This window comes from Parus major, chromosome 5 (assembly GCF_001522545.3).
Source record: "Parus major isolate Abel chromosome 5, Parus_major1.1, whole genome shotgun sequence".
Taxonomy (NCBI): domain Eukaryota; kingdom Metazoa; phylum Chordata; class Aves; order Passeriformes; family Paridae; genus Parus; species Parus major.
The window spans coordinates 38,937,894-38,953,639 of record NC_031774.1 but is presented as its reverse complement, the minus strand read 5'-3'; the positions used below and the strand labels follow the sequence as shown (position 1 = coordinate 38,953,639).

At 48.1% G+C, this 15,746-nt stretch overlaps 1 protein-coding gene across 10 annotated transcripts in view; it reads left to right on the top strand.

The window, feature by feature from the left end:
* Nucleotides 1-15,746, top strand: part of LTBP2 (latent transforming growth factor beta binding protein 2) — a 94,177-nt gene that overhangs the window by 42,463 nt on the left and 35,968 nt on the right. For all 10 annotated transcript variants that reach the window (XM_033515135.1, XM_033515138.1, XM_015630495.3 and 7 more), the window contains 3 exons: nt 12,095-12,276; nt 13,690-13,860; nt 15,429-15,629. In XM_033515135.1, the coding sequence (XP_033371026.1) occupies nt 12,095-12,276; nt 13,690-13,860; nt 15,429-15,629 (554 nt within the window). The remainder of the gene's footprint in view (nt 1-12,094; nt 12,277-13,689; nt 13,861-15,428; nt 15,630-15,746) is intronic.

Below are 15,746 nucleotides of genomic sequence, written 5' to 3'. Positions count from 1 at the left end.
ACAAAAAGTTCACTGCAAGGTCACTTGCTTTTTAAAGATGCTGCTCCGAACAGAGAAAGATTTGTCTTAATTGTTAAAGCAGGATCTGGAGCCTCCTGTCTTGCCAGCTTTGAACTTTCCACATTTATGAGAAAAAGGGGAGCTTGCTTACTGCCTTACTTGGGTTGCTGATGAGTGTTCAGGACTGTTTCCTACCATAGGTCCAGCACTAGGAGGAGGTCTATACTATCTGCCTACTTATTGTATGCATCTTCTGCTCTTCTCTTCACTCAGTCCACATTTATGAGTGTTACAATTTATTAATATCCAAATATCAGAGAAAATAAAAGCCAGCCCTTGATGAGAAGCATCCCCCCAGTTTAAGTGCATTCCTGTGGCATGGGCTGTGGCAGCCTTCCCACTTCATTTGGTATGGGAGCAGCCCAGGAGATCCATAATGCATGATGTTAAATTCCCAGGGTAAAACACCAGTGCCAGCCTTGTGCCACTACAGTGCCTTTATGCTTGTTACTCGAATGGCATATTTTCTCAGTGCAGATAAATCCTAACTGCAGCTTTCTAAAGTGCTTCCCTTCGGCAATATGGTTTTCACAAAGTGGCCAAACATTTACGTTCCCTGATCCAAAGCCAACTTTGAGTAGATATCTGAGACATTGTTAAAAAATTGAAACTAAAAAGCCAGTGCCACTCAGGGTGAGAATATGTGAAAAGGAAAATATGTCACTCAGGACAATGAGATCTCCATAAGCTCCAGATCTCGGCCCCTTTCCTGCTTTGACATAGTCAAAAGTCCTTGGCAAGCTGGATGAGAAACTTAAAGGAAAATCTCAAGCTACTCAAGAGGAGTGTAAATGCCATTTTTCTTATATAAAAATACTCCTATTTTTAAATTACATTATATACCTTCTCTGGTCTGGCACCAGATTCAGCTGCTTTATTTTCTAGTGTTTTAAAGCTGTCAGCACCATTCTGGTTTATATGTTATATGTATTTACTTTCTAGGGGGTTGCATACCCTTCAGAGCAGCAGGAGAATAGCTGGCTTTCAGGCCCCTTTTTTAAACTCCAAATATGGTCTTTACATTAGACCTGTTTTTTTCTGCACCTCTTTGGGAGCCATTCCTATAGCTTAATGCAGTCTTTAGGCAGTTTAAATGTACTTTTCCTTCTAACTGAAAGAAGAGTGTTGCTACTGTCAGTTTAATCTGAGACTCCATGCAAGAGAGCAGGGTGCAGGGCAAATACACTGTACATGTGGTAGGTAAGGTAGTACAGAAAATACAGTTTATAGCCTATTTTATATACTATACATATATCATTTGGGACACTTATGACAATACAATTTATATAGCAGTTCTATAAAAAAGAAAGTTGTTAGAAGAGCACTAAGGCTACATGATCAAATGCTGGGAGAGTTTTCCTAACGCCTGAATTAGGATTGTCATCTATCTTGCTTTCAGCTCCCTTGTGCCTGTGGATTACTGCAGTTTCTCATACCTGACTGTGTGTTGCCTTTTTTGGTTTAAACTGATACTTCAGTAAAATCAAAGCTGTTCTCTTTAGTTGTGAACATTTCCCATAAATCACCAGTGCTAGCAGGAAGCAAGGGATTAATTGAAGTTGATTTGATACAAGAAGCGGTTGAAATTAAGATCTAAAAGTCTCAATATAAATCTACTTGTTCTCTTTTCCATTCTTCAGAAGCATCCTGAGGAATGCTGCCCTGAGTGCTTGGTGATTGGTGGGATTGGTACCTTGCCCTCCACGCCACCTCATTTTTTTTTCACCTGCATGCAGGTTCTCATTTAGGCAGAAACTAAACATCTAGGCAGGAATTAAGGAGACATTCAGGATGGAAAAATCTTATCTGATACTGCTAAAGGAAAAATATCCTCTATGGAAGGAAGAAATCTGGAAGGAGAGGCTAAGATTTTTCAGGGTAGAAGTAAACAGCAAATTGGTCAATGGAAGGTAATGCATGTGGTGCATACCAGAGACAGATGGACCTTGGAGGCAAAAGACCCAAATCAGATGAGGTGGTTTTTTTTCCTGTACACCCTGAGCTCCTGCTCTGAGTCAAGGAATTCTTTATTGCCAGAAAAGATCTTGACAAATTGGAAAGAATTCTGAGGGAGGGAGGGAGCTGAGGGGAATGGTTAACAGACCCACATTTGCAAAACTGAGCCAAATGTTGGCCTTGGAGGATGAGGAACATACTTGGAGGCTGAGGCTATCAGGATGGGGCAGAGTGTATTAGGTTGCCTGTAGCCTTGGCAGGGTGGCCATGGTAATTTTTCAATGGTAAGGCTTTCTAAAAAGCAATGTGCCAAACTATTCCAGGGGTGTAATGACAGGTTGATAATGACACTGGAGCTTTGCCTTCCCCATGACTTTGGAGCTGTGCTGTTGCAGAGCTGGGTGCAGGGGTGGCCAAAGCAGGCGTAGCGCTCCGCATCCCTTCTCAAGGAGCAGGCTGGGAAACCTGTTCCTCCCTTACAGCCCTTGGTGTGGGTACTGAAGGCCACGTACTGAAGGTACGTGAGAGAGGTGTGGAGCAGATTCATGATCACGGAGTCACTGGCTTTGCCATCAGGCATCGTGCTTACATGGCCAGGAGTCTTCTGACTAGTGAGCAAGTGGAGGGATGCAGCCAGTGCAGAACAGTGCAGAATAAACATCACTGGGATGCTCATTCCCTGATCCTCAGCAGGGATGAGACTTCAAGAGTGGATAGCAAAGGTTACATCCCAGCTCAGCTCTCATGGATTGAGTGCTGCAGGTGCAGGAATTCTGTGTGTGGCTGTGGATGGAGCGATGTGAGAAGAACTATCAACACTGAGGTAATAGATCCAAAGGCCAGGACATCCTGCTGGGTGTTTAACCATTATTTTAGCTTAAAATATGTCTTAGATCTACAGTGTTCCCAGGATGAGTGGGAGACCACCTGCTGTAGATGAAAAGCCTTCACTTCTTCAGCTGAGAGCACTACACACGTCTCTTCACGTTGTTGCTCTCATGCTGTGTGTGTGTGTGTTCAGCCACAAACTCTTCACCCCACTCACATGCCTGGAATGAGAGAGGCCTTTCCAGCCCTCCCCCTGTCCTGTGTAGAGCAGTGGGCAGGCAGCTGGCTCCCCCCACTCCCAGGGGTGCCTGTGGGTGCAAGGATGAATAGGCTAAAGTGTTTTTTCAGGGCTTTGAAGCTGGCAGCCTAGTGAAGGGGGTGGGTGTTGCTAGTCAACAAGATGGAAATGAAACTCAAATGTGCTTGTTTTCTCATTGTGTTATGGGGGAAATGAGTGACCTCCCCACAGGCAATATTGAGCTTTTCTCTGGCTAATGCCCCTGCAGCAGGTTTCATTAGATGGCAGCCAGGCCCTCAGCTCGCAGCTGTTGTGTCTTGTGGAAACAGAGGTCCCTTTGAGACAGAGATCTGTGTGCTTGTGTGTACAAGCACAGGTTGATATCTTGTCCTCTCGTTTGCTAGTGCCCTAAATACAGATCCTTCCCTGCCAGGTAGGACCCTGTCCTGGGGAGGATGGGGAGTAGGAGAGGGGCAGAGGAGGTGTTGCTGTGGTTGGTGGGGGGGTTGAAGCCTCAGTGGGGTGGTCACACTGTGTGACTCACAGCCCAGGTCTCTGACTACGCCAGCAGCTTCTGCTGACGTTTGTGGTGGTGCAAAGGCTGTGGCTGTGGGGTGATGTCTGCAGTAAATGGTGACATTGATGGACACCTTCATGTGATGGCAGCTGGATGTATCTCTAATCACTAAGGTGTGAGACTGCCTGTGTGACTGCATTTGGCAGCAGTGCTGTGCCTGTTGGTTGTGCTGCTCAGCATCAGCTCCTCTGTGCAGCAAGAGGAGCCAACTGAGTCAGCTTTCTCATTGTTTCAGCCCAAAGGAGTGAGCTGAGCACCACAGGCCAGCCTGGGCAGCTCTGCCAGAGAGGTGGTAGTTTTCCTGGTCTCCCTCACCATCTAAATCCCTGTTTTAGTCAAGGAAGGTATGGCCTAAATGTGGCATTTGTAATCAAGTAGCCTGGTGTGGTTCCTCTGTTGGCTCCACTTGAAGCTCAGAGCAGTTGCAGGCTGCATTTTTATTTTTGGCATTGGCCTGCACTCCAGCTCTGGAGACAAGCAGATTGCAGATGGCTCTTTATCACATTTGGCATTTGGAAATTATGATTCTGGCCATTTAATGGGTCAGCACTGAGGTCTAATGGATCCAACCATGAGCACAATCTGCAGCTCCAGGTGACCACCTGATGCCATGCCTTTGTGCAGGGCATGTTTCTGCAGCCTTGCTAGGCCAGGCAGGTGCTGTTCCCATGCCTGGAGAGCTGGACTTCTTCCAGGGAGTCAGTTGCTCACTGCCTAATACATGAGAGCAAGGAAGAGCATTCAGTGCAGTGGCAGGTGGCATTTGTGGCACATGTGGCAAGGGAAGGGCATTTAATGTCAGCAGAGAGCTGTGTTGGGGGCATGTGAGCAGCCACTTTGGCTAAGGAGCAAATTAGATCCCAAGAGACTGGTTAGAATGAACTTGTTAGCTGTCTGTGAGCTTAGAGGGGTTCAGTTAAGTATGTGGCATCTGGCAACTCCTGAACAGATAAAATTAGAGTTCCCAGCCGTCTCCCTCTCTGTTCTCACACAGTATGTGGCAGGCTGGGAGCCAGCTGGGATGGCCCTGCAGCACTTACACTGCTCTGGGGGCCAGAAGAAGGAAGATGCCAGAGTGGTGGTGGTGGTGGTGGAGTCTGAGCTTGGTGGCATGAGGCAGACAGCTGGTGACTCTGCCATCCCATGGACTTGCATGTCTGCTGCTACAGTTTGTAGTGAAATAGAAATCTTGGCCAGCCACTGGCACATGTCAAGTGGAGCAGGCAGCTGGAGTTACCACTGCAATATGGCACAGGTGAGAACCCGAAATAAGAGCCATGTGGGCTCTGTGAGAGCTCTTAGTTGCTCTCGTAAGGGATAGGGTTGGCATCTGGGTGCTGGACTGACATGGCTCATGGCATGTGCCAGTGACAGAGTATAGTGTGTGGCAGAGAGCGTGACACATGTTCCTGGCCCTGCAGCCCCACTTTGTGAGTGCTGTTTGTGACCTCCCACACAAAGGCAAAGGATGGCATCAGTGCCAACAGCAGCTCTAGAGGTCTTGAAGGGAAAAAAGATTTGGATGACTTGCAGATTGTGATGGTCCAGGTGCCTGTGTCTTGTGTGTCTTGTATGTCTTGTGTGTCTTGTGTGTCTTGTGTCCCATCTTGCATGACATCTGGCTGTAGGTGTCTGTGAACCTGGCACAAAGGCACCACCATTCTTGTGGCCTTCATGGTACATTGATTCTGCTTGGCTGTCCCAAGAAGGTCTTCTGCCTGTGGGATGCTGGTGGATGCTTCTCCTGTGCAGGAGAACTTCCCTTGCATTTCACCAAACACTGGGGAGCATGGGCTTCAGACTTCAGGGTCTCCCTCATTTGAATGGGAGGTACCAGGGCTGAAGACACCAGCAGGAGGGACAGCAGGGAGGTTTCAGTGGTATTTCTGCTGCTCCTGGAGATAATAAACTAAGACAGGATTTATGGACATAATGTGGGTGGGCTTGAAGTCAGGTGCCTTGTATGGTGTGGTTTTCCCTCTCCTCCCAGAGTCTTACCAGAGCTGTCTTCCTTGTCAGCATGTTTGTGAGCTAATTGACAATAAACTTAATGGTCTCTAAGCAATGCCTCTCCTGTGCTCCGGGGCCTGCCGACTGAGCCATGAATCCTTTCAGCCTGCTGAGGAACCTATTTGGAGTCCAAGAAAGGGGAAGTTTCTGGTTTGCAGTCAATTTACTCCTTTCCAAGGCTGGCTGCTTCTCTTTCCCCCATAGACACAGATGCTGGTGTTAAGGCTGCCCATTCTTCTGTGATGCTTTAGTGGAAAATCAGCAACTGCTGAGCATTACAAAGGGGGAAGTGAATCACTGATTTTGGTCCCTGTGGCCCCAAGCAGGGAGGGCATCTTGCCAGAGTGACAGGCAGATGGACAAGACAGACACCGAGTATATTGTTCAGCATTTAAAATCCAGAGGAGAACCTGCCTGTTGCCCTGGCAGGTTATCAGGGCCTGAGCATGACTCTATTCTGGCTGAGCCCACTCATCTTGGAGATGCACATGCAGGCTGCAGTCTGGAGTAGCTGGGTGGACTTACCAGTGCTGCAGTGGCTCCCCTCTGTGGGACTCTGCTCCCAGCCCCACAGGCATCACGTGTCCTTTCTGGGTACCTGGAGGCAGCAACTGCATCCCAAGCAGCAAGCTGGTCATATTTAGAGAGCTGGAGCCTTCTGGGCCCTGGCATGGTGTTTCCTGGACCCTGGGAATATAGTTTCTTCTCTGAGAGCTGTTTATCTTCTGATTTGTTTTGACCAGTGCTATGGTTGCCCTTCTGAGAACTGCTCCTTAGGTCTCAATAGTCTCTGTCATCTCTCCCTGATATTCAGCACAGTGAAGGTTTGTTTCAGCCGGAACAGTGAATTTCCAATCCTCATCTCTCCAGCCCTTGCGTTGTCTGGGGTTAGTGCCCCTCCCTGCTGACCACACTGCCCAGGACTCACTCTCTCCACAGTGCCTCAAGCCATCCACCCTGCTGTGGTCTGTCAGGCTTTGGCTGGGGAGAGGGTGAGGCAGGCTGGATGAAAAACCAGTAATACTCTTGTGGTACTTGGCTCTGCATTTCCTTTACACAAATAGAAAAAAAAACCCCACGGTTTCCCAGCTCACTAGCAATCTGGCCAAAGTCAACAGCTGGATGAAGAGCAGCGATAGAAGCTAAATCCAGGAAAGACTGAGGTGTTGCTTCTGGGGAGAGGGAAGTGCTTTGAAGAGTTTGCCATCTTTGCCTCCAGCTCCAAGGAGGATGCCTGGTGTTAAGTCACTAAGAGAACAGTTTGCCCACCTGTGCTCCCTCTGGCTTTTGCTTACCCAGAGAACTATGATCATCAGAAGTGATCAGGGATTTGAAAATGCTTTCTATATACAGTGGATTTGGAAAACAGTATTGTTTTCTGGATACCTCAGTCTCAGTGATTTAGACTTGGTGACTTTGTGACTCTGTGTATCTAATCTTTAAAAAAATCCCTGTGGTTGATTCAGAAAACAGAGATCCTCCTATCCATCTGTGCACTTTCTGGGAGTCTGCCAGCTCAGTCCTTGGTGGAGTGACAGGAAATCATTCACCTGTTCTGTTCAGAGAACAGGCACCCTGTAGGTTCATCTGGGACTGGCAGGAGAGCCATGATATCCAGGGCATACAATATTTTTGTACCTTCTCTACCCTGCTAAGCCTAAAGTAAGTACAGAGAAGAGTGCAAGTGGCACTAAAATTCATTGAAAATAAAATGTTTACACACAAAATTGCTGTGGCAATTTGTGGGATCCCTTGCTGAATGAAAGACAAGTGTTATTTGGGTCCTGCAGGGATATGTAGCACTAGAATGTAGGGGACCAGATCTCCCTTAGTTCTGTTGACTTCTAGCATATGTCCTTGGGCTTATAGGGAATCCAGGTCATTGACCTGCACCTCACAATAGGGCAGCTAAAAGCGCTTGTTGGATAGTTTTGAACTGTTGCAGACGTGGGTCAGTCTGTCTACACAGTTCCCTCCCATTCCAAATCTCTTAATTTTGATAAGCACCTAGTACCTATAGGTATTTCCATGTGAAGGTGACTGAGGTCTCTCAGACAGAGCCCTTTCAGCTGGTAGGAATTGGCAGGAGCACACACATACGTGCTCCTTGAAGGAGGACGCTGCTCCCTCTGCCTTCCCTCCTTGCCCCATGTTCTGTCCTGGACCACTGCTGCTGTGAACTCCAGAGGTGGGGAGACAGGACAGCCCAGAAGGAGAGGTGTCCTAGGAGTCTGCATGCTGATTTTGCCCTGCAGGCTGTGCCTGACACAGAGAGTTGTCAGGACCTCTGATGGATGAAGAGCAGGGAAACCAGCTGCTTGGAAACAGGCTGTGAAGGAAGAGACCAGTGCCTCTTTGCAGAGATCTGCGCTGGCCATGTGCCTGGCTGAAGGAATGGAAGTGAGTAATACCATGTTGAGGGAGGCTGTAAGACTGAATATGAGGCCCTGGGACTTTAAGTGACTGGAACATAGTGCTTGAAGTGTCAAACTCCTCTGCCTCTTCTTTGCCTCTTCTCAAGCAGGTGGAGGCATGGAGCGTGGTAACACAAGCTCCACATTCTGCTGATTTGGAGCTACCCCACATGTTTCCCATGCTCACTCTTAGCCCTAGGACAGCCACACCAATGAGAGAACCTGTAGCAGTGCAGATCCCTGGGAGCTGGCCAAGCTCTGGCCTTATGCTCACTGAGATCCATCCAAAGGATAGGGATTGCTAATGGCTTCTGGTCAGATCAGTACTGCTGCGGTGAGCTCAGGTGTGTTTCCTGAGACACTTCAAGCAAGCCAGTCCCTGTCTGCCCAGCCTGGACTGGAGGTTTGGAGGGGAAAAAAACTCTGTTTTGTACTCCCTGACCATGAGCCAGCTCACAGCATGACAAATTGAGATGGAAAGATGCCTTTTGCCATTGATTTCTGCAGCCCAGGCTAGAATGGTATTACTCAACTCAGTCCACAAATCCCAGTGCTCATCTGCCTAGAATAGAACCAAATAAACAAATTAATTCAAAGCAAATCTGACCCTCCCCATACCTCCTCCCTGCTTCAGCTCACACTGGAATGCTTTGCCAATGGGATCTCAGTAGAATGACTTTTCCTCAAGTGTTGCAAACCATAATGTTCCTACTCTGTTTTTCCTTTGTGAAGTTGGCACTGCCCCTTGTAGTAAGGTCAAGTAATCCCTTTTTTTTTGGAAATGAAATGTTAATGATTATTTTATTTAAAGTCCTTCACATGTTGTTGTTATGGGGTTTTGTGGGTTTTATTACAAAATGTGGTAATCCTGGGAATGACAAGAGATGTTTCCTAAAGCCAAAGGGGTGAAGTTCCTTCAGGCAGGCAGTGTGTAGAGACCAGCCAAGTTCTGCTACTTGCACATAGGAAGCTCCCTTTTCTTAAGGGTAGACGTGATATGAGGATTTTCAAGCAGGAGAGCTGATTTCCCTGTATTATGCTACCTGTCACCTTCACCCAGTGACTCTCCTGAACTCAGGGCCTGCACTGACAGTCACTGTTTGTTTGGGGGAATGCAGTTCTTTTCCTCTTTCAAAGGGTGAAAGGGTGCTTTCATCTCTGCAGCAAAAGACCCTGGAATCCCAGCCGTGTCCACCCATAGGGCTGTGCCTGGTCCTTACTAGAGATCAGAGAACAAATGTGCCTGAGCTTCCAAGGCTTGCTAGCTCTTCCCTAGCCTCCCTAGGGTTCCATATGGCTTTTCCTTTGTCACTAACAAAACTAGCAGTAATAAATCAGTATGTAACCGGCATCAGAAGTTCATCTTCTGGCTGCAGGGCTGAATTGTAGCTCAGAAATGTGTGGGCAGGTCATGCCTGGATGCCCTGGCAGTCTGGGGTAGGTGATACTCTGCAGAGTCTCAGGGGAGCTTCTGAAAGAGACTGAGGTAGAATGGAAACAAGGTTCATTTCTCTTTAATTATTCTGGCTAGCCTTGCTGATTATTGAAAAGTGAGTGTTATTTGTTGTCCTCATTTCAGTTTAGATCTTGATTTTAACAAGACAAAAAATATTTTTGTCAGCAGACTCTCTTCTCCTGAAGAGGTGGTATCAGGAGTTTGGGAATCTGCTGCTGAGGTTTTTGCAGAAGGAAGACAGCTATCCTGCTGCATGTAGGCATGCTTTCTAGTAAGGAATAATTTTGCTTCAGTTTGCAGATGTTTTTAGCTCTTTACACCTGGCATTTTGTTCCTATGGAGAAACCTGTGCCCTCTAATCAGAGCACCTCTTCATCTTCTTTATCCTAAATTGAAGAGATTGAATACTTTAGGTTTCCTACGGAAAGACATTTTCACTAGTCCTCCAATTATTTCTGTCATGTTTTTTCCTGTATTCCCTCCATTTTTTTGACATCTCTTAGAAGATGTGACATATTTTACTTCACAGCTAGGATGATATTATAGAATGTATACACTCTCCTGTGATGAGGACGTGTAGGGAGGCAAAAATACCTCCCTGTTCCTGCAGTGTTTCAATGTCCTAATGTCAGGGCATTGAACTGACAGTTCATATTTAATTGCTTGTCATTAGCCCTGAAATCTTTTCAGAATTTCTGTTTTCCAGGATCATCTCCAACTATCTGCAGCTGCTGCCTGCATTCCTTCTTCCTAGAAGTGTAATCCTGCATTTGGCTCTATTAAAATCCCATGTTGCTTGGATGTATTTACCCTCCACAGAGATCCAAACTGCTCTGTGTGATTGCTCTGTTCTCATCACGATACACCACATTGCAAATTTTTGTGTCAGCAGCACACATTAGCAATGTCGATTGTATGTTTATTTCAAAATAAAAATATTTATTTCCAGATGAAATTCTTGAATCGTGCCAGGCCTCACACTGATCATCCTGGAACCCATCTAATTCCCTCCCCAGTGACAACTACCTCTTGTGTTCTGTTACACAGCCAGTTTGTTATTAATTTTGCATGTGCCCAATTGACATCGTAATGCCCTGTTTATTTTTTTATTGAAATAACGTAGGGTCTCAGCTTGTTGGTGTGCATGTGTCTAATTCTATCAAATTATGAAAATTGGCTCCTTTGACAAGAGTGGCTCTTCACAGACCTCCTTGACTTGACCTCACTTTGTATTCCTTTTGTTTAGTTCCCAATTAATTGACCTGTGCATCATTTTTTTGATTTTCCATTGTTCAGGGCTGATTTCGGGCTCCCTGGCTGGCGGTTACCTTGTGTGTTGTTCTTGACCTGCTTGAATACCATCACAGCATGAGCTCCCTTTCCATCTCCCCAGATCTTATTGTTATTCCAAGCTATCCAAGGAATGTCTGCAAGGCAGAGCTGCCGTCAGCCAATTCTCATTGAATCATCCAGTCCTGTTTGGTTTAGAAATCTGTGTTGCCTGCAGACACTGTAACACATCTCCTGTGCTGACCGTGACAGGGAAGATGGTAAAAACCACAGAATGGGACAGACCTCTCTGGCACTTCAGTGAGAAGTGCCACTCTTTGCCTCAGTCCCTCAGTCAGAGATGGAGGTGTTGGACAGGGTATGCAAGAGTAGTACTGAAGTTCGGTTACAGAGGCATCCAAGGCTGGGACTTTCAAAGAAACCCAAGGAGCTTGTGGGCAGCCAACCTATTTTGTCCCTTGGCTGTACTAAGTCTTTTTCCTTGCAGGTGGTGCAGGTGAGAGGGAGATACTTGTGTTGGAAAGCAGAGCACCCTCTTGGAGGCTAAGTGCAGTAAAAGAAAATGGGAGCAAGTGCAGTGGATCAAGATCTTTAACACAAAGAACTCTGCTTTGTGGTCTATGTGGCTTTATAAAAGAGCATGTATGAAGTGTGACCTTGAGAGCTGGATGGCTTCTCTGTGCCATAATGCAGTCAGTACACAAAGTTCTAACTGCTCTTACAGACTTGAGTTCTTGGTCATTCTCTTGTTTGTGACTCTTGTGGGCCAAGTTTTGTGTATTTGCATGGTCTGGCATCTTCTCTGACTGTCTTACTGTGTTTTTAGTGCTTGTTTGGGGCTGGGAAAGCAGGTCCTGAGAAAACTTCCACCATAAGAACAAGTGTATTTGGAGCTGCTTATGTTTGCTGTGGTCAAGGAACAGACCTTGTGCATGATAGGCAGGCCAAAGTTCCTCAAGGCAGCTGAAGCATCCTTGTGGAAGGAGAACGTGATGTGATGGGACAGAGAGGGTGTCTTGGTGAATACTGTGTCCTGCCAGGCTCAGGACACGGGGCATGGTTCCTAGAGGGAAACAGTGTGCTGTCGTGATGACTGAAAGTAGGGGAGGAGTGGGATCCTGCTCAAGTAAACAAATCTCTGTGTCCAGGTGGCAGCTCAGGCAGCTTGGTGGTGAATGTTGCTGCAAGGTACATTGGTGGACAGGCACTGTGGATCAGTAAAGTTACTTGTGAGGCATTATTGGCTCATTTTTTCTTTTCCACAGGATTCAGAGCAGAATTGGCTCTCCTGTCTCCCCTCAGCACACAGGGTCATCAAGGACTGTCCGGCGCTACCCAGCCAGCAATGGCCAGCTCACCTCCAATGCACTCCCCAATGGGAATGGACATGAGCAGAGCAGCTCTGGCCCACATGCTGTTTCCCACGAGCACACCTTGTCTGCAAAGGGTAAGGCCTGCAGGGCTGTCACTCTTTTGGGGCTTCTCGCTGGGGTCATGGGAAAGGGCAACACTTTGACTGGGGATCATCAAGAAACCATGGACTCTCAGGACTGTGCTGCTCAGTGGAATGAAAAGGGAAGGTCAGCATGGGCATTGCTGAGCTTGGCAAGGAAAGAGGCCCTACTGAAGGAAGACACATCAGGGAAGCAAAATGCTGATGGCTTGAGACAGGAGCCAGGGGATATGACAATTGCCTCTCAGAGATGCTGAACATCACCCCAGCACATTGCCCTGAAGGAGAATTGCCTCAGTCTGTAGGAATGGTGTCTCCCAGCTTACTCCTCAGGCTGAGCAGCTCTCAAGGTCAGATTGTGCAACCAGCATTTATTTCTTCCCTTTGGCTGCTGCCTTGATGCCTTCTGACATGAACAGGGATTAGGCCAGGCTGCTGGGACATGCAGATGCTGAGCCTCAATGCTTTCCCAGCTAGGACAGATTCCCATTGTCTTGTGCAGCTTGGTTCCTTCCTGAAGCCGTGATTCCCCAGGGAGGCACCATGTGGCACCTCAGCCCCTATGAGCAGGGCCATGAACCTGGTTGAAGCTGTAATCTGAAAGTGGAGATTGAAACAAAGAGGAGGGTGAGCACAGCAAGGGCAGCACATGACTGTCCCATTGGGGTGGGATGGAAGGCTCTGGTGTCAAGCCAGCTGGTTACAAAATAGTTCTGTCTGTTGACCATTTTCCACAAATCCTGAAGAGATCTGAGTGTGAATTCCCATCATATGGGAGGATGGTGAGGGACCAGAAGAGGACCACAGGTAGCTGCAGGAGGCCAGGGGACACTTGTAGGGAGACAATGGTTTTCTTAAGACCTGATAATCTCTCTTCTGGATGCCAATGTGTTCATGTAGGAAGACTTCCAGTGGTTTAAGAGCAGCCAGCCTTCCGACTACTGATGTAGGCTGGAGAAAGAATATAGCTAAAACTGGAAAAACTCCCTTTATGATGAAGTTAGTGCATGTGTGCCTCCACACTGTTATGCCACCCCAACTGGGCAGGCAGAGCATGCTGCTTGCCATTGTTCATGTGTTGACAAACTCTTAGAGATGCTGGAGCAGAAAACAGGCTGGAATGGGCAAGGGGCAAGGAGAGACAGAATCACAGAATCGCAGAGTCAGCTAGGTTGGAAAAGATCATCGAGTCAAATCAATGATGTAACACCACCTCGTCAGCTAGGCCATGGCACTAAGTGCCACATCAAGTCTTTTCATAAACACCTCCAGGGATGGTGACTCCACCACTTGGAGAGGCACAAAGGCCCCTCTTTGCACTGGGAATGCTTTGGAGCTTGAGCTGCGAATAGCAGCTCCCCTGGCCTGGAGATGCTGTTTCCACTTAGCACTCTTTTTCTTTCATAGGGGCCAACCTGACAGAGAAGATTAGGAAGATAAAAATTGTCTTTACCCCCACCATCTGCAAACAGACGTGCCAGAGCGGGCGCTGCTACAACAGCTGCGAGAAAGGAGACACCACCACTCTCTATAGCCAAGGGGGCCATGACCACGATCCCAAATCTGGGTTCCGCATCTGTGAGCACCCTATCTCCTCCACCTACTTTCTTGCCTGTTTCCCTACTCTACTCTTCCTGCTTTTCCTGACTCTACAGACTAAGGGCTTGGGCTGCTGTAGGGAGAGGAAGCGATGGCTTCTCTCAGTGCCTCGGAAAGTGTCTTCTGGGCTCTTTGGGGCTTCTCTCTGGGGGAGAAATACAGACTTTGCCTCACTGCTCTCTTTCCTGGGCAAGCACACCCTGTTTCCATCTCACCCTGGGTAGAGGGGATGTATGTGTTTGAGTCAGGCCTGCTGCCAAGCTTCACCACCCCCTTCTTCTCAGAGCCAGCTCACTTGCTTTAGTTGGCATCCAGTCTTGGGGCTGACTTTCATCACCTAATTTCCTCCTGTTCTCTCCTTTCACTCACATGGCAGCCAGGAGAGCTGGCTGCAGGTTGCAAACTGTTCTTATAAACAGGGCTTGCTGAAACCACTGCTCACCTTTCAGAGTCACTGGGATTGCTCATCAAGTCACTGGGATATCCAGCTGTGGGCTGGTCACATTGTCTTGGAGCCAGCTGGTGGGAGCAGCATGCTGGACTTGTTGAGATTTGTCCTCTGAGTGCCTCTGTATCACTCAAATTCTTCTAACACTGAGAGAATAAAAAGTCTCCCTGCTGTGGACCCCGATGGAAGATTGTGTTCACAGAAATTTCTGCCTAAGTCCCACTACAAAAATATATCTCCTCCCCCTAAACTGGGTGCTGGGCTTGAGCAAGTGAACTTGAAACAGGATGGAGGTGTTCATCCCCTGGGATGAACCTGACAAGCCATCCAGGAATGTGGAGCAGCAATGTCTCATCTCACACTGAAATGAGTCAGGGTAATCTGCCAAGGAATCCCATGCGTTGCTTGAGTGTAGTTCACATTGAGATGCTCTGCGTTGCTCCAAGCATCTGATGAGGTCAGAAAAGACATGACTTTGGTTTAATCTGTGAATGTTTTTCTGAGCCTGTGCAGATGAATTGCTCTTGATTCTTTTGTCCCGCTCCACACTTCTCCCACATGAACTGCTGGCAGGGCCAGGGCTGGATGTGAGACAGGCTCTGAGGATGTGGCTCTCTGCCTGTTCTCTCTGTCTGCCTCTCCCATCCTGCTGAGTTCCCTTCTGGGCTAGGAGTAAAAACCCTGCCAAGTGGGGAGGGGGCGATGCAGAAATGAAGAAACTGGGCAGACTTGGCTACACATGGCTGCCATAGCTCCTGACCCACTCCAAGAGATCCTGCTGTGCCAGCAACACCACCTTGGCAGCCCCCCAGCACGTGGGTGCCCCAGCCTGGCTGTGGCCCCAGAGAACAAGGGAGGGTTCATCTTCTTCAAGCCATGACTCCAGTTGTGAGCAGAGCCTGGGGAAGATGGTGTTGCCCAGCAGCACTTGAGCCTGCCTCCAGGCTGCAAGTGCTGACCCCAGCCCAGTGCTGGACCTGGTCCTTGGGACATCATGGGCTTAGTGCTGTCCAGGTGCAGCTGCCTGGCATCCCCCAGCTGCCCTTGGCCAGAGACTGTCTCAGCTCCTCCTCTAAGCAGGCCTCTCTTTGCCTTGCAGACTTCTGTCAGATCCCCTGCCTGAACGGAGGGCGCTGCGTGGGCCGGGATGAATGCTGGTGTCCCTCCAACTCCACAGGGAAGTTTTGCCACCTGCCAGCTCCCTCTTTGGAAAAGAAGCAAGGAGGAAGAGGCCCAAAGACCCCAGCTGGCAGCTCCATGAGGCACTCCACATACACCCTGCCCTTGTCCAACCAGCTGGGTGAGCATGGCCAATGGCTCCAGAATCACATTTTACTCCTACTGTGCTCCTCAGATCTTTTTTAACAGGCCTGAGGAGGCCACTACCTCCTTGTGCTTGCCATTTCAGGCCAGGTTG